We start from the raw sequence: 27,215 nt of genomic DNA, 5'->3' as shown, positions 1-27,215 counted from the left end.
TTAGGCCTTAGGATTTGGAGTCAATTATATATACCAACAGCTTTCTCGGTCTCCAGCTTGCAGATGACAAACTGTGGGATTTAGTCCCAAAATCACTGTGTGAGCCAATTCCTCATAATCAATCTCTTTCTATATAAATATATCCTGTTGGTTCTGTTTATCTGGAGAACACTGGGTAATACAATTTCTCTTCAAGTACATCTCTGTTAGCAGAGCCAGTTACTTTCTGTAGTTGAGGAATTTAAGAGAAGCTGTCTCTCTTTTAATCTTTTTTTTTTCAATTATAGAGATGTGGGGTACAAGTGAGGATTAATTACATAGGTTGGCTGCATGCAGGTATGTTTGGGCTTCCAATTGGCCCTCCTTCCCCAGTAGTGGACCTGGTACCCTTTTTATTGTTCTTTTAATCTTCAGTTCAAACTTTCTAGCCATTCACACTAACCCTCCATCTCAATTAGTGCAAGTGAAAGAATTTCCTACATTCATGCCAACTAGCAAGTGAGATTACCATATCTAGTCAAGCAGAGAAGAATGACAGCTTATATATATATATTTTTGAGTTGGAGTCTCACTCTGTCACCCAGACTGGAGTGCAGTGGCCAGGGACCTTCTGGGCTCCGGTGATCCTTCCGCCTCAGCCTTCCAAGTAGCTGGAACTACAGGCGCGTGCTACCACGCCTGGCTAATTTTTGATTTATTGTAGAGATGAGGTCTCGCCAAGTTGCTCAGGCGGGTCTCGAACCCGCGGGCTCAGGCAATTCACTCACCTCAGCCTCCCAAAGCGCGGGATTACAGGTTGAGCCACCGAGCCGGCTGACACAGCTTGTATTTTTATTTTAAAATAAATGTAGTGGGGTTTTTTTTTTTTTTACTATCACTACCCTGCAGCTGGTGAAGAGAAAGGAAAGAGCATTTTTAAGGAGGATGCCCAGAGAGCTCAGTTTCTAATTCTCGAATATTCCTGTATCTGCAGAGATTACGTTACCAGGACTGGCTACCAGATTGTGATAAAGCCCATGGCAGGCCAGAGACATGACATCCTGGGAGGTGTGCAGAGCAGGAAAGTCTGTGCCCTAGGTCCCTACCCTTTCAAGATGCTTCCTTTGGGAAGGGAGTGGGGCTCAAGGAATGTTAGGGTAGATCCCAGGGCATGAAGGGAACAGGAAGTTGTTATGTTTAAGTGACTTAAAACATAAGACACTGTACCAACTTAGAAAGTGAAACAAAAACTGGCTTTAGGAGGGTTTATTTTTAGTTTGTTTTTAAAAATACCACAAAGCACTTTATCCTGTGCAGAGACTTCTGAGGTTTCTTAGAAATTCTACTAAGGGCTCAGATTTCCATGTTGACCAAATAATGGTAGCCTCTTTTCATTAGCATCTCTACTGTGCTAGGCATGGTCCATGTGTACTCATTTAATATGTGGGAAGAAAAAAATCACTCTATTTTAATGTATAGAGGGGAAACGCTACCATTTAAAATATTCTATCATAGCCCCAAACACAAACAAATAAAGTCTAAATTTAGGATTAGGAAAGCCACAAAAAGGTTACAAAATTAATTTTACTTTTTAGTGGTTTTTTTTTTGAGTTGGAGTCTCACTCTTGTCGCCCAGGCTGGAGTGCAGTGGCACATTCACGGCCACCGCAGCCTCGACCTGCTGGGCTTAGGTGATTCTTCCCCCTCAGCCCTCCAAGTAGCTAGAACTACAGATGCACGCCACTGCATATCACCACACCCGGGTAGTTTTTGTGATTTATTGTATAGATGAGGTCTCATCAAGTTGCCTGTGCTAGTCTCGAACCCCCAGGCTCAGGCAATCCTCTCACCTCAGCCTCCCAAAGTGCTGGGATTACAGGCTGAGCCACCACGCCCAGCCAATTAAATTTTTTTTTTTTAAGAGACAAGTTCTCCTTACTCTGTTGCCCAGGCTGGAGTGCAGTGTTGCGATCATAGCTCACTGTAACCTCCAACTCCTAGTCTCAAGTGATCTTCCCACCTTAGCCTCCCAAGTTATAGCTAGGACTATAGATGTGTGACATCACGCCCAGCTAGTTTTTTAAAATTTTTGTGTAAAGACAGAGTCTTGCTGTGTTGTCCAGGTTTGTATTGAACCCTTGGCCTTAAGGGATTCTCCCACCTCTGCCTCCTAAAGCACTGAGATTACAGGTGTGAGCCACTGCTCCTGATCTTTGGCCTGTTTTCTATCAAACAGCTGTTCCTGCCCTGAATATTATCCAGCAAATGAAGTCCAACAAAAGTTGGGTTTTTAAACAAGGGTCAAACAAAAAAGCCCATATAGCTGAGATATGAATGACCTTTTTAACCTCGGATCCCTCCTCAGACATGCTCACTCATACCTTCTGCAAGAAAGCTGGCTGGGCACATTCACTTTTCCACAGAAAATTAGATGTAAAATTAGACAAAATTCATGGTTAAACATCTTTAGTTCTATGTTTTGATCTCTAGGTACCTAATCATGAGCAGCACTGCCAACATCTTATGCACGGGCTTTTAACTTTTAAAATGACCTTTATATTTATTTTATTTTAGTTTCCTAACAGGAAACTTTATGGCATGGCAAGATATATCGGGTGTTACAGATTCGGAGGTATTTAAACATTCAGAATGAATGAAAACAATACAACACAACAGAAAAGCAGTTCCAACCCACAGCACATTACTGCTTCAAGGTGAACATTCTGCTTCCAAATATACAGTGGCATCCCGGATGACTCCCTCCTTCTCCGTAAGCCTCATCCTTGTTCTTTGCAACCCTGGAAGGTCAGAGATACCTGAGAAGCTGAGACAGCAGCTCTGACATGGTACCTTGAGTGTGCCTGTTCCTTCCTTTACTCTTTCAGCCTGTCAATAATACAGCCCCTATTATATGTGAGGCACATGGCAGAAACCAATGAGAAGAAAGGACAAAGACCCTGGTCCTGATGGCACTATATTCTAGTAAGAGACAATCAACACACACACACACACACACACACACACACACACACACGCACACAAATGACAAACAAGAAACATATTGTGAGCATGTGAGTTGCATTATGAAAAAGAAGAAGAAGAAAAGAAAAGTAGAGCAGAGTGAAAAATGATCAGGAGAGCCAGGGGTGGGAGAGTTGATGTAGACCTCAGCAGTAAGCAGGTGGCCAGGAGGGGCCTTAACAGAGAAGCTGACATTCAGACACTTCCCAGTTAGCTGCTGGAAGAACATGGAAGGCAGATGAAGAAACTAACCGGGGGGGCCCAAGGGCTGAGGGTACCTGGTAAATTCCAGGACAAGCAAGGAGGATGTGGTCAGAGTTGAAGAAGCAAGAGAGAAAGTAGTGGGAGAGGCAGAGAAGAGAAAGGGACAGATCCCGTAGGGTCTTGAAACCACAGGAAAGAATCTGAAGAACCAGTGTGGGGTGGGGGGAGAGAATATGTAACGTGATGTGACACTCTGGCTGCTACAGGACAAAAGCTGAAGGACAATCTATGAAGAGTAGGAGACAAAGATGAGGATGGCTTGGACCAGGGTGGCTCTCATGGGAGGTCCCACCCCCTATCACCTCCCCACAGGAGAAGGATCAGATTTGCTTCTTTTTCTCACACCAAAATGCTGTTACCCCAGGGAACTGAATGCTAAGAGAGAGATTGCCTTCACATGTGTGTGAGAGCTCATTTCAATTTTAATAATGATACACTGATGCTAGTCACAACACTTCCACTTCACATTGCAATCTCCTCTCAATACCTGCCAGAGCTCTATTTTCCAGAATAATAACAGTAATAATGAAAGCAGGTTTCCTTTTAGCTTATTAACAAACCCTGATGCTGCACTCAATGTTCACGAGATACACCTCCATCATTGGGGCCAAGACACTAATAAACATTTCACACCTGTGTTTCCCCTGAAAAAACGGCATCATTTGAAGGAAAGTTACTTCAAAACAGGGGTGAAACCTATCATATACAGGATAAGACAGAAATCATTCTCCTTGTCCATCTGGAGGATTCCATATGAAATAACCCATCAAACTGTACAGGCATCAATTTCCCTCATTTTAGTTCAGATTTTGTAATCCCTGCATAGTACTCCATTTCATATTCAGACTAAAGACAGCAAGAATGTGGGCTCAAAATTAAAGACACTGTAAAAAAAAATTGCCCCGTCATTTTGGTATTCATTTGTTTCTTCAATCTCTAGGGCAATACATAGTTTTATAGTCACCACGGGCTTAGAATGTAAAAGGAGAAATAACTCCATCTTCAGACAATAATGGTCATGACCATCTACAGCAGATCACAAGGCCGAATGTTTCCCTCAACAGAACCCATGAATGGCTTTTGTTAGATTCCTTTTGTCAGCAGAAAAGAAAATTTATCTCTATAGCATTCACAACAGAAGATGCAAGTAAATTAAGACCTACATAAATCATTGACTTATCACTGAAATGCTATTTGATATAGAACTAGCAATGTTGTCACTTGAAGTGGCTATAATTTACGAGGTGGGCCATAAGGATAATTTATATAAGGGTGAAATATAAACCTGTAAAAAAAAGTTATGTGAAAATGTAATCTTAAAACATGTCAGAGCTTCAGACTGCTACCCCAACTTAAAAGAAAACTTTTAAAAAGTCTCTCCACTCCTCTAATTCCAAAAAAACTACGAACACATTCTAAACTCAAATATTTATCATCTCCACCAATTCCAAGATAGAGGAGCCATTTATACCATGAAAATAAAGTTTGTTATCCTTCAATATAATACTAGAGTCTCTTAAAAAAAAATGAAAGAGACACCCACCCCCCCTTGAGTCAGGGTCTCACTCTGTTGCCCAGACTGGAGTGCAGTGGCATGATCACGATGGTCACGATTCATGGCAGCCTCAATCTTCCACCTCAGCATCCCAAGTAGCTGGGACTACAGGCATGTGCCACCACGCCCAACTAATATTCTGATTTTTTTAAGGTATGAGGTTTTTGTTATGTTACCCAGGCTGCACACTTATTTTATAGCCCGTGCAATCATAGTTGGTAGAGAACGCTATCGATGCACCATGTAGACATAAGGTAATAAAAATGTAATCTATGCTGTGTTTACTCTAGCCAAGCTACATTTCTTTTTTATGTCTATGAACACAAACCAACATGGGAATTTTGTCAAATATGTGACCTGAATGTGAAAGAATGAATGCTGGTGTTATTTTTATTAATATCTATATTACCTATTTAACACAATGTACTGCAATTTAAAAGCAGCCTCCTGTGTGAATCTAAAAAATATACATGAAGCAACAGCAATAATAGCTGGCATCTAGAATGTCTTAGCCTCAGGTTATGTGGTTTTTTGTCAATTTGTCAGAAGCTATTGACTTACTTAATGGGGCTCATCAAGAAATGACCTATCACAGATGCTCAGTACTCAATAGATGAGATTAAAAAGTCAACATCTTCAATACTGTCCACACTTATAGAAACTGTGAGCCGGGCTTGGTGGCTCAGCCTGTAACCCCGCGCCTTTGGGAGGCTGAGGTGAGTGGATTGCCTGAGCCCGCAGGTTCGAGACCCGCCTGGGCAGTGAGACCTCATCTCTACAATAAATCAAAAAAATCAGCCGGGCGTGGTAGCGCATGCCTGTAATTCCGGCTACTTGGAAGGCTGAGGCGGAAGGATCGTCGGAGCCCAGCAGGTCGAGGCTGCGGTGGCCGGGAGCGGCCACTGCACTCCAGTCTGAGCGACAGAGTGAGACTCCAACTCAAAAAAAAAAAAAAAGAAAAAAAAGAAACTGTGGCACTAAAACCAGATGGAACAGTTAACCTCTATAGAGATCTTAAGGAAAAACCTATTTACTCCAGCCTCCACTGCAGTCTTTCCCTACACGTGAATATTTGACTTTAAATTGTTAATTAATTCTATGATATACCTGGTCTCATCTCATCAGTAAAATTATCAAGTTATTGAAAGCAAGGTACTCGGATTACTTTGCTAGTGTTTCTCAAAATATCTAGTCTAGCATATCCTGGGTTTAAAAGAAACTTTCGTATTAAACCAAGGGCTGGCCTGCTGGCTGCTTTTATTTAAAAAATTACTGTTTTATTGGAACATAGCCATGTCTATTTGTTTGCTTATTGTCTGTGGATGATTTCATGCAACAGCTGCAGAGTTGAGAAGTTATGACAGAGACTGCATGGCCTACGACGCCTAAAATATTTATGATCTGGTCTTATATGGGGAAATATTTGACAACTTTTATTAAATTATCTCCTTACTCTCCTTTGGCAAGTAGCTAACAAATAGAATACATATATAACGAACATTCTTTTACTACAAGTAAAACATCCCTATCCAAGTATCTGAAATCTGACATCACATTATGGCCGAGATAGTGACACCTTTGGTTTTGAAAGCTTACATGTACACGAAATTTGCTTCATGCACAAAATTTACTTAAAATACTGTATAAAATTACTTTCAGGCTTTTGTATAAGGTATATATGAAGCATAAGTGAAATTCATGTTTTGTCTTGGGTCCCACCCCCAAGATATCTCACATGAATACGTAAATATTTCAAAATCTGAAAAAATATCTGAAACACTTCTGGTCCCAAGCATTTCAGATAAGTAATACTCAACATGTATTCAGAAAAAGTGACCTTAAAAAAGAAAATGCTGGTTTGCTAAGCAATTCAATTCCTTTCAATCTTAAGTTCTCTCACTATTATAGCTTTGAGGAAAAGCCATTCTCTTATCTAAACATTTCTAGATACCAAACATTTGTCTTTTCATATTTGTCAGTCTGATAGATTCTTGCTAGCACTGATGCAACATGTAATTTAATTCACCACATCTTAATGCTTTTGATTGTTTTTCATAATGCTTGGCAGTTTTATTAAAAAAATAGTTCCAGCAGTATTACAGAATCTGCCAATGGGAACTAATATTTGCTGTTTCATAATGGGAAGAACAAGAATAGTGTGACTAAGAACAATAGTTCAAATCTGGCTAGAGAGTAAACAGCTGTGGCATTAAGACTCCTGTCCTTATGACAACCCTGGGGTTAAGGTGGCATGTTGCATTCGAAGGCTGTACAGTATCTATCATGAGCTTCTGAGGCAGCAAACTTAGGACTTGGGGATGGTGGTGTGGCATGATTTGATAAGTTTCCAATCTTTTCATATTCTCTGGAAGTGTACCAGTGTATTCTGTGATATCTGGGCCATTTTTTTTTTTTTGAGTTGGTGTCTCATTCTGTCGCCCAGACTGTAGTGCAGTGGCCGCTCCCGGCCACCGCAGCCTCACCTGCTGGACTCCAGCGATCCTTCTGCCTCAGCCTTCCGAGTAGCTGGAATTACAGGCATGCGCTACCACGCCTGGCTGATTTTTTTGGATTTATTGTAGAGATGAGGTTTCGCTGCCCAGGCGGGTCTCGAACCCGTGGGCTCAGGCAATCCACTCACCTCAGCCTCCCAAAGGCGCAGGATTACAGGCTGAGCCACTGAGCCCGGCTTCTGGGCCATTTTGATGAGCCTAGAAATCAGTCTTTTTCCCTCCTTCAATCCTGCATGGGGCCAGACCAATACCTCTCTGCAGGCCATAGGGCTGTAAACATAATCCTAAGATAAAAGTAACCTGTATAGGAAGGTAACAGGGCATCTCTACAGATGGTTGTTCTTTAGTATGTACTGGGATTATAGGGAACTAAGAAGAAATAGAGGAGGAAGGGGCGGTAAGGGTGAATCATACACTTCGAACCCGGGTGTTTGCTGGTTTATTCCCTGCTTCATAGTAGCTTACATTAAAGTAGAAAAACTATGAGACTTTAAGGCAGAGTCAGAACAGCAACAGCACATTCTACCTTATCTCGCAAATACTGAGAGAATAATGGCCTAACAAGTTCAATTACATAAACATGTTGACAATTAGAGACTATTGACATTCTAACACTTGTGGAAAGCACACCTGTCTACACCAGTCTAGTAATAATTCTAAGATGTGGGGGTAATTACTAGTTTAGAATGGTAGTTCTCAACAGGGGCGATTCTGACCCCCAGGGCACACTCTGGAGAGTTTTTAGTTATCACAGCTGGAATTGTGTTAATGGCACACAGTGGGTAAGGCCAGAGACACTGCTAAACACCGTACATACATAAGACAGACTCCCATAATAATTAGTTATCCAGTCCAAAATGTCAAAAGTGCTGAGGTTGAAAAACTGTGGTTTAGCTGTTTGTACCACATATCAAAGCAAATGAAGGAGCCAGAGATGGGTCACACTTTGGCCAGAACCCATGGTGCAATCTGCTGACTAAAAATTGGCATGATGCTCTCTTTTCGAAATTAAATGCCCTTAAGGAGTTGGTCTGTTTGCCTTTTGAGATGCAATCTGATGTAGACGACACTAGAAAAAGCATCACACTCTTATATTTGAAATATAAACTAATCGAAACATTTTATGTAATAATTTTACTGTTTAAAAATACATTACGCAGACTGAATGCAAAACTTTTGCACTGTCCTAAACCCAAATGCAAAATTAATGTCAGAAACAACTCAGTTCTTCCAAGATTCTTTATTCCAAATGGGGAAAGACATGTTTTAAAGGATTCAAATCTATAAGTTTATGAGTAGAATAAAAGCTCTTAGCCTCATGTCTCTAAGCCTTATGTTTGTGGTTTAGATTCTCATTTATAGTAAAAAGAAAACAACAACAAAATCTGTGTCCCTAAAACTGCAATGCTCAAAATTTTCTTTTTTATGACAAAAATTTGAAATCTAGAAATGCCCGGTAATAATAAGTCTTGACAGAAAAATTATTGTATTTATAATGCAGGTCATCTTACATTTTCTTCATTAATGGAATCTTGTACCAGTTCAACTAAAGAGCTTTCCAATCTCATTTCATGTTTTTTTTAAAAAATGGACTAGAAGTGGCTCAGTCTGAGCAACCTGTAAAACCTTAGTGTAAAAAGATATCACCCAATTAGAGCTAGGTTGGTGAGAGAGCAAAGCGTAAGCCTAAGTTGTCCAATCATACAAGCTTGCTCACCATCTAGCTCGGCTCATTTTCTCTGAATTGTGCCTGCTATCTGCATTTGACCTCTAAATGACCATGACTTTTTCAATTCAAATGTGCGGTTTGCTATAAATAAGACTGCATAGCTGCACAGCTATAAATAACCAGAAATTATATGCCTTCTCTTGTCTGTTTGTACTGGCACTGCAAAACCCTTCACTTGCTATGATTGAACAGTTTCTGTAGGTAGACAAGAAAATACAGCTGCCAAAATCACTCTGTCCTCCTAGAATGGAAAGGTGTCAGGATCTCAAACACACTGCAAGTAGATGGTGAAAATTATAAGGAAGACAAAAATGACCAAAGAGGCTTTCAGAATCTGTTTGAAAGAGTGGATGATATGAGTAGTAGTTATGTATACATCATGAAAATAAATTTATCAAATGCTGATGTCCATTTCCATCAATTAATAAAAATGGAAAACAACATCTCTTTTATATGCCAAAATGAAACAAAGGAAAAACAATTATTGTTTTGTAAAAGAGTAGGAAAGATTTAATTTACTGATGTGTGCTATATTCATGGCATTTAGGAAAAAGTGTTAATATTTTATTCCTCTTTACCATTTTCTGCAGTTTTAAAATGTGCTTCTGAATCTCGAATGTGATTTCATAACCTAGAAAACAATGTCAGAACCAAATGCTTAGCCATTTGGTGTGGAGCACAGCCAAAGTGTCATTTGGGTTTCAAACCGGGTCCTGCAATGTTTGATGACTTGGGACAAGTCATTAAGCTCTTGCAGCCTCATTTTCTCATACATACAAAAGAAGTGAGAAAAATGTCCACAAAATGTTCTGCAAAAAATAACTATGGAGATGCTTGGTACCATGAAACACACCATGTATATCTATATATTATCAATCCTAGAGTGGAATAGCTGGAACTTTTTTCTAGTCCTTCTGTGTCTACCTACCTGCCGTTTTCTCAATGATTTTTGGGAAAAAAACCAAAAAATCACTTTTTCACAATAGCAGAAAGTTTGTTTATTGTGACAGTAAAAAACACATCCTTCAAAAGTTATATATAATTTGAATTCATCTGAATATTTTTTTGGAGATCATTAAAAAACTTGATGGTTTAGGATGAAATCTTTTGTAAAGTACATCATTCGCCATTTATAAACTTACCACTTAAAAAAAGGTAATTAGTTCCATCAATTTTGAAAGTAGGCTTTTTTCAGGATGATGCACATATATGCTAATTTTAATTATAAGATAGTTAAGCTACAACTGAAATTGTGTTTCTTCTGGCAGCAATCATATGTATCAATAACATATATCAAATCCTAACCCAAAGCTGTATAAATCTATTTCAGGATATAATTCAAATCCAAGTATTGAAAAACACATTTTAAGACTCAGCTAGTCTGATATTACCACTGAACTAATCACAAAAACACAAGACACTGTGGGACCTGCAGTGGTTAGTGGATACATTTCTTTACAGGTAGCTCTTTCTCTCCTTCCTCATCAGAAGTTGTGCACCTCTGACCTACCCTTGTGCATTCTGGGAGAGGAAGAAGAAGAGGTCTTACAGTCTAAAAGTGAGTCGTCACTTTTAAAGTTGAAACAATTGCCTTATAACACACATAACTAAAGCTGTGTACATGAATTAATCCATGTACTACAATGCATGAATATTAAATATTTTTTTCTGAGGAAATACGTTATGTATATAGTCTCTTATTAAATCACGGTATCTTGGCAGCTTTTAGGAAACAAAATAGTGATGTCAAATAAAGCACAATCATGTTGTATCTACAATTTTTAAGAAAACCACACTAAATAAAAAGGAAATTTATCAGAAATAGAATAAGATTGGTAAGTGTTCTTACCCTGACATTTCAAGTTGCCTGGCAAAACCAGACATGATTACAAGCAAGCCAATGGGAAGGAACATTTTATTAAAAGATAGGTGTCTAAGAAACACAAAACCATGCAAAGTAGGTGATGATGCTGGAGTTATAATCCAGCCATGCAACATCCTCCTTCCCTCCTCCCTTCCCTCAGGTGAGTGAAACATACGTTGAACAGCATCTTGGGGAAGAGATTCCTGGGTAGTCTTGAGTAAACTTTGGGACACTACGGAGAAAATAAGAGAACATAACTAAAAACAAAAACAGAAACATGGGAATGACGGCTGAAACTCACTCACACGATTCCTCTGACTAAAAATGAAACAAAACAAACAATCATTGTATTAAAAATAAAAAACCAAACACATATCCTCCACAGAACCAAGGCAAGCATCCAGGTTAACATCTTAGTATTTTGTCTTTGATAGTACATCTAAGTAACATGTTAAGATAATTTCTTGCTCCTGTTCACCCTCTGCCAATCACCAGTTTCCTTCGGTTCATCTCTTATAACATCTCTATTCATTCCACCCACAGAGGCAGCTTCTGGCTCTTGGCTCCAGCTTTACTCCACTTTTATTTGTCCACTCCTCTAACTGGCCTTCATCTTCTTGCCTTTGCTTTCTTTGGAGACAGGGTCTTGCTCCGTCATCCAGGCTGAAGTGCAGTGGTGCCATCATAGCTCACTGTAGCCTCAGACTCTTGGGCTCAAGTGATCTTCCTGCCTCAGCCTCATAGTAGCGGGCACCACTCCAGGCTAATTTTTGCTTGTGTGTATATGTGTGAGGCACTGTGTCAGGCCTGCCTTTGTTTCTCGATAAATTATTCTGTAACCCACCCCCTCAAAAACTAAGCATGGCTGGACTGATCCAATACATCCCTGTTGGGAGCACCAATCTTTTACAAATCTCTCAGCAAAGTGTGTGCTGCTCAGGACACCTCCATTCAATGTGGACAAATGCCCACTGCTTGCTGCTAGCCCAAACTGCTCAGAGAGATAGGATTTTAGGGGAGGGAGAGGGCATTAGTGGGGTGAAATGGGGGATTAATTTCTAACTCTTGAGGTGAATTCATTACTGCATATAATTATAAACAAACAAACAAACCTCTTAATTATCACAAAATATATATATGATATCCCAGAAAAGAAATCCACCCCAGGGAAAGGGAGAAAAACGTTGGACATCTGCCAGGAAATCTGCCCTAGCCTCTAAACCAGTTAGAATCACTATAACAAAAGCCCTTTGTGCCAAAGGTTACAGGCAACAGAATTCCTCATTGTGTTCACATTACCTGACCTAATTGACTTCTTTGTTTGAAACTGAAGAAGGGAGTTATTTGAGCTAAGAGCAACCATCCAATCAGAGTCCGGAGGAAAAAAAGAAAAACAAAACCCTCGGGTTACTAGTTCCTACACCAGTATAAAGTCTTCTCATTCACTGGTGATGGAAGGAGACCAACAGAACTTTTCCATTAGATTTGACTTAGATAGTGGGCTCCTTCACAGTAGAAGATGTAAATGGTGCAGATCTTTCTGTTGTTTTGCTTAATCCTATGATCCCGCTGGAAAACATTTATACAATCCCAGGCAGGACATGGTGACTGCTCCCTTTGCAACATATGGTAGGCAGGAGTCTCTCAAAATAAAAATGCACAATTACTGAGTTTCACCTTTAGTTAAACGAGTCATTACTTCTTAGGTAGTTCAAACTTCCTACTACATAAATTTAAATAAACAAAATTCAGAAGGCTGTTAACAGCAGAAGTCTCATATATCTCAGGAGGTACACAATCTCCTAGTAATAACATCTTTGGGGAAAAGTTTCATCTTGCTTTTAAGTTCATCCTGACTTCGTGTATTTATCCCCCCAAATTATGAAAGCTTAATGTTCAAGAGAAAGACTGAAAATTATATTCCCTGGACCTTGAATAATTGAAAGTTTCTAATGTTAAGAGTTTTCTTATATCTAATTCCAAGAGAGGAAACAGACACTTGATGCTGCAAATGTCTGTAAGCCAAGCTCAGGGGCAACAGGGACATTTCTACCCTTTGGCATCTGAGGTGCATGAGCTCAGTTCAATCACATTCCTTTACCACCACAATAAGACACATATATGAACCAACTTAAAGGTATTTATCACAGCCATACACCTTGTCAATGCAACCAAAGCTTCATCAGCCAGGCTTCCAGTGGTAGACGGTTTTTACACAGGTAGAGCACATGCATAAACACAAACACACGTGTACACAGACAAACCCACAGGTATGCATTTGCAGAAACAGTTGCAAAAGACAAGACAGCCACCCCAGCTTTGTTTTAAAGAGAAGCACCGAAAAGTCCCTATGGATTGCAAGACATATCTACCACAGCTAGAGAAAAGAACATATCCATGGCCATGCTTTATTAGAGAAAGACGGAGAGGTGTGCTCGTGATTGAACATACTGCGGAGACTCCGGGCAATTAGAGAAGTTGACAGCAATGTGGTTAGTGGTAGCAAAAGGCCCATTCCCAAGAACCAGGAAAATCAATCTGTTACAAAGAGCAGAGTCAGTGGCGAGAAAGACGAAAGATGGCCAGGCTTGAAGAAGGGTCCACTTACTGACGCTGCCACACACGGCCATGCAGTACTCTTCTGTGTCAAAGTTGTTCCGGTTGCCGCCACATCCGCCGTAAAAGAATGGGGCACACTTCCCTTCAGTCACATCAAAGTACCAGCGGGAGATCATTGCTCGGCATGGCCCCGTCTCGGCTTGTTCAGAGCACACCTCTAATCAGAGGAGACGTGGGGAACCACATTTAGCATGAAAAGGCACCGTCTCACTGTTCATGTACACACGTTTACTTGTCTTACCTATCCATCCTCCCAGTGGTAAGGTGGACTGGGTTTATTAGGCAGCAGCTACCAGACATTTACTGAGGAATTTAATTACCCGCCAGGACTTGAGAGTTACCTTGGAAGCAAAGCAGCATTCTCTTCTGCTTTGATAAGCGTAGTGCTCAGTAGTAATAAAGGGATTCCAGCTAGAGGTGAAAAGATCCTCTGGCTGCTTTTGGATAAACTTTAAGTGATAGAAGATGTCTGCATATCAAATTTATTCTCCAACATAAAAAAAAAACTTCTCAAAAGTCAACTTTGAAGGAAGGGAACTGCTTTGGTTACGATACAAAAGTTTAAGCTCTCACAAACCTGATTGTTTCCCTTAATAAATGATTGCCTTAATGCAAGTATAAAATTAATTACATATATTATGAAAGTTTTCCTGTTTTTGGAGACAGCTTAGCCACTGACTATATCGAAAACATATGTGACATTTGTTAATGTGACTTACAGTGGATGACAACAGCTCTAACTTAACTAATTTATTTATTTGTATATTAAAATGAGTTAATATATTTTAATATTAAAATGAACGCATAATTTAAAACAATACTAACACATATTTTAATAATCTGTTTAAATATGTACTAGCTGCATTTAATAATGTATTATTTAATTATATTAAATACATAAGTAATGATGTACTATTTAATTATATTATTTAATTAATATATGTATTAAAATCTGTATTATTTGTATATTATGTATATTAATTTGACCGTTGAACAGTAATGTTCCAAACAACAAAACATAGTCAACCAACTCTAATTTGTTAATATACACCATGTACTGTTTTACATTAAAATACAGCTTACCTGTTAACATGTCTTGCCCTCCCCAAAATCAGTTTCATAATCCTTGACTGAATCAAAGTGTAATAACCCAACCAATTCCATTCATAAAGTTAAGCAAGAGTAGAATGAAAACTCTACCTCCCACTTTTGGTGGAAGTGAAGCAAAAGCTACAGTTCTCCCTCTGAATTTATGCCCTGTCCTTGCTAGGCTGGTGCCTTAGCGCACACAGATGTTTGGCTTATTCCTAGTCTTACTAACATGCAAGGAGAAAGAACACCGATCTAAAAGATGAAAGCCACGCATAACCAGAGCTTCCACATTAGTAATGTTCAAGAGCTTGATTCTAATCAATGAATCAATGACAAAGATCCACATTGCCAATGTCAATGGAGACCATCAATTTTACTTCCCTACACACATTGCTCTTCCAGTAGATGCAATAAAGTGCTGGCAAAACCAGAAGTTGCTACCATCACAATGATGTCAATAAAGCAGAGACAGTCAGCACTGAGTCCAGAAGGTGAGTGTCAGACACGCTGCAGGAGAAATGCCCCATGTAGCAGGTATTTAAGATGACCTTGTTTTCTCCTGATGGAAACATATGGCTTCAGGGGCATGAAGCTCATTACCATCCATCATCAAGGTTATCCCATTCAAACTGCTGCTCTGAAAGTCCAGGCACCCCAAACATGTCTTTTCAATTGGCTTTGTCTACAGAATTCTCCCGCAGGATGAAAATCGGTTGACCTGTTGACACCAAGTATCCCATCCACTTGGCAATCTTATTTATCCTCCAAAATTAAAAGACTGGTATTCTAACTTACAAAGAGTAAATTGCTTTGTGGGACTCGATTCCCTCTGTGTTACAGACAGAACAGCTTCAGGACTGCAGAGTTAAAAGCCCTGCCCCGTACTTGCTAACCATAGCTATCAGTGATCTCTGGTCCTGAAGTTTATCCTCTTCCTTAGTTGTAACAAACATCTACAGGTTGGCTTTTCCCTCTTTCTCTGTATCACCTTCATCAATCTGTACAAGTTCATGTCACGTGCACTTTCAGGTTTCTAAGACATGATAATACTATTAATCTCTTCCTCAGGCAGTGTTAATTCCAACAAGACTACAGAATAACACGCCAGCTGAGCCTGCACTGTGGCTGGAGTTGGCACTTGGATTACAAGCACTGTGGCCCCCGCAACCAACACAGGCACAGAATCCCTCCACCCCACAGTCATAGGAGCAATGATACCACGCCTTGACAATGTATGCCAATCCCCACATCTTAGCATCAAATATGTGTCATTTTAGAGCATCAAATAAATGTCTTCTGATACTTGTCTGCCACATGCTCCATAGAGCACATCAGAGCTGTGCAAATGTAGGAAACTTGTCCTTATAAGCTCTCCTATGTACTACATAAAAGAGCAGAATTTGGGATGAACCAAAGTTAAGAAATGGGCTAAAAGAATGAAGGTCAAAGACAATAATCCATGATAGATACCTGCTCTTGTGTATGTCCTAGTACCAATTTTTCACTTATGATAAAAGCAAAATCTCCCAGTCAAGAATCTAAATGGCATTACAACATATGATCATTTTCCTGTCCCGCTAAGGCAACACAATGGCATGTTCATTTTGATTTTTCTTCTGTCTCATTCTAAAACAGCTATAAAGCCCTTTATTACAGTGAATGTGTAGATACCAGGCCATATGAGTCCCAATCAACTAGAAAAAGCATTCAGAACTCCAAATTCATTTACATGTCAACTAAGTCAATAGAATAAACTACATGATGGACACATAAACTTTTTACTGAAGTCTCTCACTCCTTTAGAAAACTCCTGAGAGTGAGGTAATCTCCACTGGGGGAGTGTTGGGTTGGCACTCTTGACATTGAATGGCCACTAATAGCTACATGATCTTGGTGGAGTCCGGGTGGGCCTCATGGGCAGTAGTAACCAACCCCACAAGTAGTGCTCATATACAAAAGGGTATCCAAGACGGTGTGGTCAAAAACGAGTACAACAGTGTACGTTGTTAATTTAATGCCAAATACATAATGTACAGAGTAGATGTATGTGAGCCTAGAAGAACAGGCCTAAGAAAGTACCTTCATTATTCTGAATCTCTAAAAGCAGCCTCCTTGTCCAACTAGTTCTGACCTGCAGACATAGAGGAGCTTATTTCAACTTGCTGCAGTAAAGAAAGAGCATAGACAGGTGTCCTAACATGCAATCCCTGTGCTGGCAAAAAGGGGTTTCTCATTATAATTCCACCAATGATCAGGATAGCCCCTTAACCATCAGCTGATACTTCCCATCACTTTCCCTCAGGGATATGACTAGAACATTAACTTCCTCAAGCAGTCAAGCTGATTTCAGAGAGCACTCTGAGAAGAGTAGATTACTTATCTGCTGTCACTCATAATCATATTATTACTTCTACTATAGGGCATACAGCTGTCTGGTCTCTCTGATCTTTTCTCTAACCCTTTATCATTCCAGAACATTGTCCTTACAGTAGAAAAGAAAACATCTGCTTCATCTGAGAGAAGCTGGGGCTAGGGGGTAGGGTCAGTACTAGGGAAGTATGGTGCTAATGCTTTTACACAAAGAATTAATATGCATACAAGAAATAGTCAGAGACCAGAAGAGAACATGGAGAAGCTCCATAGGCTTGGGTTAAAGAAGTGTTAAAGAATTAATGTCTCACATGGCTTCAGACCGATGCCAAAAAAAGGAGGGGGAGGGTTAATGTCAACTTTGCAGTTGTGACACTGTACTGGGTGAAGACTACGCAGGATCTCTTTATATGTATTATTTCAACTACATGTGATTCTATAATTATCTCAAAAAAGTAATTTTTAAAATCCCACATTAAAAAAAATAGAAGAGGAATGCTGCTTGTTCAGTTTGCCTTAGAATTCTCATCTTGTCTCCTTCCTGGACTGTCTTATCACTTCAGAAATAAGTCCCCTAAAGGACTCCAAATCTCAGTGTGAGAAAATTTCCTTTAAATCCCTTTCTACCAGTGGGAAATTACCAGGAGATCTAACCAATCAAGATTCTCACCAAGTGGAAGAGTTTGCAAGCATTGAGACCTGATATATACAAGATGCATGACTAATTTTTTTTTCAGGGGAAAAAAAAAATCTCAAGATAGACTTCAAATGCTTACATTCATATGATTTTCTATTTTTTCTCAATAGGATAATTCCTTCCTTCCTAATCTACAGAAATCTTTTGCTAAAAAAATTTCAGCAAAAGATCTGTTTCATATGAATTATCATTTAGTGGAGAATTATTTACAATATCATTCACTAAATGTGAAGCATGCAAAATTAGAACTTATATAATGAAACCCAAATAGAATTCACCTGAAAATTAAAACTGCATCTTCCAAATATATAATATATGCAATTATTATTTGTTAATTAAAAATGTAAATGAAAAGAAAAATAAATCTAAGAGAAAACACAAAAAAAACCCTTCATCTTCCTTTTCTCATCTTTATTCTCTTCTCAAAATCTAAATTAATAAATGAAAAGACCTAACATTTAAAAATCATTCATTAAATTGGCCAGGTGCAGAGGCTCATGCCTATAATCCCAGCACTTTGGGAGGCAGAGGCAGGGGATTGCTTGAGCCCAGTACTTTTAGACCAGCCTGGGAAACAAAGTGTGACAGCATTGCTACAAAAAAATTAAAAAATTAGCCAGGTATGGTGGTGTGCTCCTGCAGTCCCAGCTATTCGGGAGGATGAAGCAAAGGATCTCCTGAGCTCAGGATGTCGAGGCTGCAGTAAGCCGTGATCATGCCACTGTACTCCAGCCTGGGTGACAGAGTGAGACCCGACTCAAAAAAAAAAAAAAATTATTAAATATATTTTTTGAGTTATAATCCACCTTCATTTCTATTCAAAGTAAGTATGAGATATAACAAAACAAGAGAAAATTTTCCTAAAATAACAGAAACAGGGCTATTTCTTTTTTATTGTTTTAAAATTCCAAAACAAAGTTTATTAGAGAAAGGAGAGGAAAGAAAGGGAGATGTGCCAGGGCTGACATGGGTGAGAAAAACTGCTTGGACTTTTCACAAAGAGAAATGTTAGAAACATAGGTAAGGACATCTAAGGAATGACAACCCTTGTTTATTCATATTTAATTTCTTAAACTTTTAAGATCACATATAGGTTTCCTGATATTCACTGAATATATCTGATATGGCTGAGTTCTTCTGGCAAGGAAGGTTTATCTCTTCCTTTATAACAACTCTATTTACCCTTCAAGACGAAACATCATTTGATAAACTAAAATGCGGGTGTAGATAAAACACAAAGCCAAACTGTGTGCTTTTCTAGTCAAGTATTCTGTATCTTTGGAGGGTAGGCACTTACTGAGATGTGTGCTGGTTTCAACACTACATTCCATTTTCTAAAAATCAATATAATACAAAATGCAATATAGAAGCAAAGCCAGATCTCGCATTATATAAAAATGATTATGCCAATTCATTGTTCAAAAAATAATGCTCAACCACAAAAAATTAACTCTGAATGTATATTTCAATGTAACATTTTTTGTGGATAACCAAAGCTAGAAAGCTAACTGTGCACTTTTCAACAAATTCAGTTTGAAGACAGTTGTGAAATCTCCAGTTTCAAATGTATGATAACCATAATGCCTTCTTGCAAAGCAAAGTTAACAGATTAACAAATAATGAGCTTTAAATAAAACACTAAGGATAAATTTTAAAATAAAGCTTTATATTATGATTTTCTTTTAAATAACTGAGTTTCAGTTATTCTCAATGTATTGGATGTAATGGGTAAATTTTAAATTTACAAATTTCATGAAAGCAACCACTTAGATAATCAGACTAAATAATCAAACAAAAGTTATTTAGAGAGAGCAAGGAATTGTGTATTCTTAAGTGTAAGAAAAACCTAAACATTTTGTAGAATAATTTTCTCCATATTCTATAAAAATATATGCTTAATTAAATTTCATACATAATACAAATACATTTCCTTTTTGAGTTAAAAATTACATACTCATATCTTGAACTCTATTTCTCCAATTTTAACAAAAAAGGATAAACGTAAGAAGACAAATATAGTTTGCTTTTGTAATAATTACCTGCTTACTGTGACACTGAAATAAAATGAAAACAAGGACATAAATATTGAAATCCACTAAGTATATGTACTTAACTTCAATATTTCAAGTAAATTTTGATACATATGTCTAAATCAACTTTATTTTTTTAGCCTGACTAAATTATCACTGCAATTCAAAATATTACAAGAGGGACCCAAAAAACTTCAGAATGTATTCATAAAAAATTGTATATTTATTCTTACATGTTAAACTTGTCTCATTCAAAGTGCTTTCTGTTTGATGAAATATAACTATCGAGATTCTTTTTCCACTACTAAAAACAGTTACTGAACTCCTCAACTTTGGTGCCTTTTAGTGCTTCTGCTGCTTTTTGTTTCACCTCTTCCACACTGGCAAAACATTTCTCTATGAGGACTTTTTTTTATTGGGGTGATATCATTTTTGGTCAAAAACTGTTGACCGTTCAGTGAGGTGTGGGCAGATGTACTTGTAAACCACCCATCATGAAATGGGCAAATGCATTAAAAGAATATCCAAAACAACAAAACAAAACAAAACAAAACAAAAAACTCACCAGAAGCCAAATGTGGTCTTTCACAACAGCTAGCTGGTATGCTGATACCAGTGGGTTCCTAGAACACTTACCTAGTGGGGGAAGCCTGTACTACAAGTGGCAAGACAATTCCATTTTTTTTGTTGGACCTCTCTCTTATATGGTGACATTTCATGAGCCTAAGCTATCAGAATTCTACTGAAGAATAAGTAGACAAATTTGCATTTGATTCTTAAAGAAAAATAATTTTTAAAGTCAACACATTAGAAAACAGGTGATTTTTTAAAATAATGTGCTTTTCCCAATGCTAGAACCATGTACTTTTAATAGAAAAGAGTATTTATCATGTGCTTGCACATATTAGCAAGCAGTCATCAAAAAACATGTCTAAATGATTTCTCTAATAAAGGCAATAAATTATCAAATATTAATGACCTTGTAATCTTATTTTACCAAATAAAGACATTTAAAATTAGGCAAGCGAGATGGAACTGAAGTCTTATGACAAATCTCACTTAAGCTCCAAATAAGGACTGAAATACGAACAAAATGATGCAAACAGCTGTGCATGGTAATGAAAGCACTGATTCAGTATGGGATGTTGGATGCTAATTTGTCACGGAAGTCTCTAGAAGATATCTGCATTTGGCTAGCCTTTTTACTGAATTGTGTTAATTCTCTAAGGCTAGCCAATACATCTGTCATTCTAATTATACCTGACCCAATTCTCACATCTCTCCATGATGAAAGATTATTTATAAAATGCACCTGAAGGAGATTTACTCATAAAATATTTAGACTAATCAGTATTCGCATGATGCTGTAGTTAGTGGTTAGTGAGTATTCACAAAAGGGTACCACTATGATTTCTCCTCAACCTTTGTTTCCTGTTTGTTAAGGGATTAAACTCGTTCTTCATTGAGCTGGAAGGGAATAAACTTGTTCTTCACGGAGCTGGGAGGCCAGTCTGAAGTGCAACGATATTAACAAGTCTAAACTCTGAAAAAGATATCAGGTCCTGCACTGGAAACTAAGGGAAAGTGAGTTTTATTACTGAATGAGAGGCCCGAGTAGACTGGTAAATTGACTTTCTCCAGAAAAACAAAAAACAGAATACTCCAAGTTACAGTGTTTGTCAATTTGCACAGTATCAATACTCCTACTATTGGTACTTTAAGTTACCAAAGGTTGTGGCTAGTAGGGATTGGCTACACCACCACACCAATGACCGGAAACAGGAGCACAAGTGAAACTAGCAGCAATTATACATGTATGGAGATTGTAAGAGTTTTCAATTTCGTTGATCCTAAGATTTGAATTTAAAAAAAAAGCTCGGTGGATACACATCTCAGGATCCTCTCACATTTGCTGACATGTGCTAAAATACTGAGAACAATAACACTGTCGATAAAGATGGTTTTCCTTCAGTTTCTTATTTCTTGTCTCAGTGTCACAAATCTGCACCGTACAGTAGGTAGGAGATGCTACGAGTTCGCTCTCAAAGTACAATCCATGGATCAGCAGAGCCAGCATCACCTAGAATGCAGGCTCCACTACAGACTTACAATCTTAGAATGTGTGTTTAGCAAGAGACTTGGGTGACTCAAGTGAATATTAACGTTTGAGAAGCAGCATAATCAACCACATCTTTTAAATACAATTGAAATGTCAAAACTAAAGAAACAAGATTAAATCACTTTCCACAAGGACCAGAGGAGAAGAACTGGTTAAAGTTGCACAGGTTTTGACTTATTAAAAAATTTAAACAGATTATCTATACATATTTATTTTACTCTAAAGTTCTTTCCTATCTCAGGCAACATTAAAACACCTTCACTACTTCTGCCTTAAACCCAGTATCAAGGTAATAATTCTCTTACTCATTTTAAGTCTATGAAAACACCAGACTTTTCAGAAAACTGAATTTAAATGATAGCATTCCTATAACATCCCAGAACATTAGAAATGTCAATAATTAGAAAAACAATGAAGAAGGGTCAGAAAAAATCAAGGACTTAGAATGTATTTCTTTATACCACTTCTCTGCAAACAAAGAATTAGATGGCATTTCTATTTTTACAAAAAAAAAAAGTATGCTTCTAGATATCAGTCAGAGGTTGGAAGGATAGTCCTGTGGTTCCACGTCCTTTCTGGGGAAGACTGAATATGTCCAAAACTCAGCGTTAACTGGTTTCTCATCACAATCCCCAACAGGGAAAGAACTCACAGACTCCAGCTGAGAATAGTGTATCCCTGGTTACAACAGGGATGCAAATCACCATTTGCCATTTCATAATGTTGGGCCAGGGGAGGATGAATTTCTTTGGAAAAATTAAAAAAACAAAACCAGGAAGGCAATTTACCTCCATACTTCATTATCTACATGATAAATATGTATATGCAACATTTAAGTCAACATTTTATTTTTTTTAAGTCTAAATAAAGCTACTAGACTACACTACATGTTTCACCAAATACTTGTTTTTACCTTACTAAATGTGTATTTATCATATTTATTTTAGCATACTTTTATTCTATTTATTCTTGCTCAATAAAAAATGCTCATTGGTGACTGAACTTGGTGGCTCAGCCTGTAATCCCGGCACTTTGGGAGGCTGAGGGGAGTGGATTGCCCCAGTCCGCGGGTTCGAGACCAGCCCGGGCAACTTGGTGAGACCTCATCTCTACAATAAACAACAACAAAAAAAATTAGCTGGGCATCGTAGCGCACCTGTAGTTCCAGTTACTTGGAAGGCTAAGGCAGAAGGCTCGCCGGAGCCCAGCAGGTCGATGCTGGGTGGCCGTGAGTGTGCCACTGCACTCCAGCCTGAGTGACAGAGTGAGATTCCAACTCAACAAAAAAAAAGCTCATTGGCTACCTACAGTGTGCAAAGCACTGAGTTAGGAGTTATTGTTGACATGAAGATGAGACACAGTATTGTGGCATTTCTCTGTCCACATATTTAAAGCTGGTCATCACTGCAGATCTAAACACCATAGCCCATTGATTTGCAACCAGATAGATACTAGCTCCTACCTCCTCCTAGGGGACAGTTTTGATTGTCACAACTAGGAAGTACTACTGGCACCTAAAAGGTAAAGGTCAAGGACACTGCTAAACATTCTTCAATGCACAGAACAGTCCCCCACAATAACGAATTCTCGGGCCCAAAACATCAACAGTGCTGAGGTGGAGAGACCCTGCTACAGCCCAAACATTAAGAGGATTCACATCATATTTTAGTAATTTTGCCCACCAAAGCTACATATGCAGCAGTCACCAACATCTCAGAATCCCTGGTAAAAAATGCTGGGAAAATTTCAAAACAGAATCAGGAGAATTGGCCAATAAGACCTTTCTTTGCTTCTAATATGAAACGTACAAAACATGTTTCTATCATGAAACTTTGAAAATTACCCAATAAGAACATAAGTAAATGTAAGAAAGAGATCACTCTAACCTTATAGTTAAAAACACCCTAACAGTCTTACCAATATAAACCAAATATAGTGCACCTTTAACATTTCTTCTGCCTTAAACTTCTTTTCTTTTTTTAACATGGTAAAATTTTCTTAATTTTTAAAATAATTTGGGCTGCTGTCTTGAAGGCTGAAGGGTTTTCTTGAACATCATTTTTATATTAGATTCATTAAGACTTACTTCCTCCTGATTTTTCGCTCTTCTGCTAACAGAATCACAAAAGGTCAGACATATTGGAAGAAGTGGCTGGAAACCAAAGCTGAATATTCAGGATGGCAAAATAGTTCAAGGCTGAGAGAAACAGATGTTTAGGCTGTAATCTGCTCTGCTCTTAAAGACTTCAGAAATTCATTTTTTAACAAGCGAACTGCAGATTTCCATTAAAACTCACAGTTTCACTACCTGCCCTAGGAATCCGAGCCTCTACTCTATCAGATGAGTTAAAAGGATTAGCTAAAAAGGTATCCATGCCCATGAAAATGTATGCTTGTTTAAATGAATTGTTCACTAATTTACTAGATTTTAGGTTTGATTTTTTTTCTTAATTACAAACATTTAGAGTTGAGTGGATGTGTAAAATTGTTGTGCCTGAAGAACTTGCATCTATTTTATAAAAACAACTGCGTTGGGGAAAAACATGAGAAAGACAGGTATTCTTTAAAAATCTGATTTCTGACCTTTAAACTGGACAAAAAATGGTTTTTAAATTTTTAATAAATCTAGATATAATTGTATTAAAATGCCTTCAGCTGATTACTTCTATTATTCTGACAGTGAATTAGAACTTTGACACAAATAAAACATTATAGCACTGGAAGGTGAAAATAACTACGGCACTGTCAGGCATGTGAAGTTGCAAGCAAAACCAAGTTCAAAAATATGGGCTGGCATGATGGCTCACTCCCGTAATCCCAGCACTTTGAGAGGTAAAGGTGACAGGAATGCCTAAGCCCAGGGGTTTGAGACCAGCCTCGAGACCTCATCTCTACAATAAATCAAAAAATTAGCTGAGTGTGGGGGTGAGCACCTGTAATCCCAGCTACTTGGAAGGCTGAGGCGGAAGAATTGCCGGAGCCCAGCAGGTTAAGGTTGCAGAGGCTGTGAATAATTTCCCATATGGCAATGCAGATTTTTGTGAATATGCTAAGCCACTGAATTCTCTACTTTATAGTATACAAATTATATCTCAATAAAGATGTTTTGGTAAAAAAGAAAAAGTATGCATGCACACATACAAACACACACCCTTTTCTAGATGGCTCTATTCCTTAGTCTCCCATTTTAAGCAATCTAATTATCAGAGTGGGTTTTCGAGATTGGGACCATTAAACTATGGAAAGATGTTTGTCAATACCCTGCTTCACTCTGCCTCTATTAAAGTGTGTATTGAAATCAATGGCTGCCATGACATGGGGCATAAGATAACAGTTTGTCACCTATCACATCTATGGTCAGTGCTGACACCAGATCGTTGGATACCATTAGAAAGCATGTTACAAGCTGGCCCAGCAGTGGGGTGCATCCTATTTGCCTTAGTCAAAACAAAGATATAGAGGCCTTAGGCTTGCTCTAAAAGGAGGAGCTATCATCATTCTTTCACCATTCCCAAACACTCTGTGGAGCTTCAGTTTCATTTTCCTGTAACATACTGCTATTGAAGCCTCCGGTTTAGGTATGTGAGTTCATGTTCATGTTCACAGCAAGTTAAGCTCAGAGTTTACCCCAAATTTGCAACACGTTAAATATAAATGATAAGCAAGAATCACGTCCATGAATTATAGGATATCTTGTGCCATGTCCATTATAAATAGGTAATAACTCAGACATGAGAATTAAGCTAAGCTTTGTTTCTCCTACTCTTTAGAGTCAATGCAGGATAGGCACGGCGACTCACAACTGTAATCCCAGCACTTTGGGAGGCCAAGGCGATAGGACTGCCTGAGCCCAGGGGTTCGAGACCAGCCTGGGTAACTTGGTGAGACCTTGTCTCTATAATAAATCAAGAAAAATTAGCCAGGTGTGGCGGTACATGCTAGTTCGAAGGTTGATGTGGAAGGATCGCCTGAGCCCAGCAGGTTGAGGCTTTGGTGGCCGTGAGCGCGCCACAACATTCCAGCCTGAGACTCCAACTCAAAAGAATCAATGCAAACCACTCTTATTTATTTAAAATACTTATTGAATTCCTTCTCTTTGGTGGTCTACCACCTGGTAAATCCCTATTCTTTCTTTATAGTTTCAAATGCCAACTTTTCTGTAATGCCTTAGGTGAAAACTTCCATCCGCAAACTGAGCACTTTCCTTCCTCCATGCTGCCAAAGTTCCTTCCAAAGTCCCAGGTCTGAGAGACCCTTCCCTCTCAAGGACTTTGCAGATATGGCTAGAGGCGACCTGACCAAGCCATCCTATTCATAACCTTGTGCCTCCAGCAACCAGTGCAATGCTTGGTACCTAGAAGTGCCCTGCTGACGTGGGAGAAATGTACATCATTAAATCAAATGGAACTTCTCACAGATTAATGGTCACCAGAAGGGCAAGAACGATAATTTAATTCTGCCAAGGTCAGTCACTTAACCCACGGCAAGCGACATTCAGATCCAGCTTTTTAGCTTTCATCATCTGAGATGGTTAAAGAGCTACCTATATCAGTGTCTTTACCTGTCAATTTAATAGAAAAAGGTCCACGAGGTTTAAAATGTCTACAAGAAATGAAACTCTATCTTGAAATGCACTAGCGAATTAATACAACCTTGTTCAATTTTCAGCTGGACATAAAATTTAATGGCAGATATTTTAATATACAATATATAGTCAGAAAAAAACATTTTAAGCAAGAAACAAAGTTTAAGCTTTCTATCATAACATAATGCCTATAAATATCTGCTCTATTACCAATATATTCAGATAGGTCACTTTTATGCATTTTATAATTAAAAGTCAATCTGGTCAGGTGTGGTGGTTTATGCTGGTAACCCCAGCATGTTGGGAGGCAGAGGCAAAAGGACTGCCCAAATTCAGCAGTTCAGGACCAGCCTGGGCAACATGGAGAGATCTTGTCTCTACAATCAATCAAAAAAATTAGCTGGGTGTGGTGGTGCATGCCTGTAGTAGTCCCAGCTACTTGAAAGGCTGAGGAGGAAAGACCACCTGACCTCAGCAGGTTGAGGCTACAGTGGGCATGATCATGCTATTGCATTCCAGCCTTGGTGAAAGAGTGAGATTCCAACTCAAAAAACAAAAAAAGTAGCCGGGCTCGGTGGCTCAGCCTATAATCCCATGCCTTTGGGAGGCTGAGGTGAGTTGGATTGCCTGAGTCCGCGGGTTCGAGACCCACCTGGGCAGCGAGACCTCATCTCTACAATAAATCAAAAAATCAGCCGGGCATGGTAGCGCATGCCTGTAATTCCGGCTACTTGGAAGGCTGAGGCGAAAGGATTGCTGGAGCCCAGCAGGCGAGGCA

The 27,215-nt window shown here is 38.7% G+C and overlaps 1 protein-coding gene across 8 annotated transcripts in view; it reads right to left on the bottom strand.

The window, feature by feature from the left end:
* APP (amyloid beta precursor protein) overlaps positions 1-27,215 on the bottom strand; it is a 227,244-nt gene that overhangs the window by 91,386 nt on the left and 108,643 nt on the right. For 4 of the 8 annotated variants that reach the window (XM_021708509.1, XM_021708507.1, XM_008049940.2 and 1 more), the window contains exons 6-7: positions 13,534-13,701; positions 11,101-11,157 (exon numbers count right to left, since the gene is read on the bottom strand). The exons of 2 other annotated variants lie outside the window; for them this stretch is intronic. In XM_021708509.1, the coding sequence (XP_021564184.1) occupies positions 11,101-11,157; positions 13,534-13,701 (225 nt within the window). The remainder of the gene's footprint in view (positions 1-11,100; positions 11,158-13,533; positions 13,702-27,215) is intronic. 2 more of the 8 variants (XM_008049941.2, XM_021708510.1) reach the window with 1 other exon arrangement.

The sequence above is a fragment of the Carlito syrichta genome, unplaced genomic scaffold (genome assembly GCF_000164805.1).
Source record: "Carlito syrichta isolate Samal-C Ts95f unplaced genomic scaffold, Tarsius_syrichta-2.0.1 Scaffold141855, whole genome shotgun sequence".
In the NCBI taxonomy this organism is placed as follows: Eukaryota; Metazoa; Chordata; class Mammalia; order Primates; family Tarsiidae; genus Carlito; species Carlito syrichta.
Note: the sequence above shows the minus strand (reverse complement) of the source record. Positions and strands in the feature narration are given on the sequence as shown.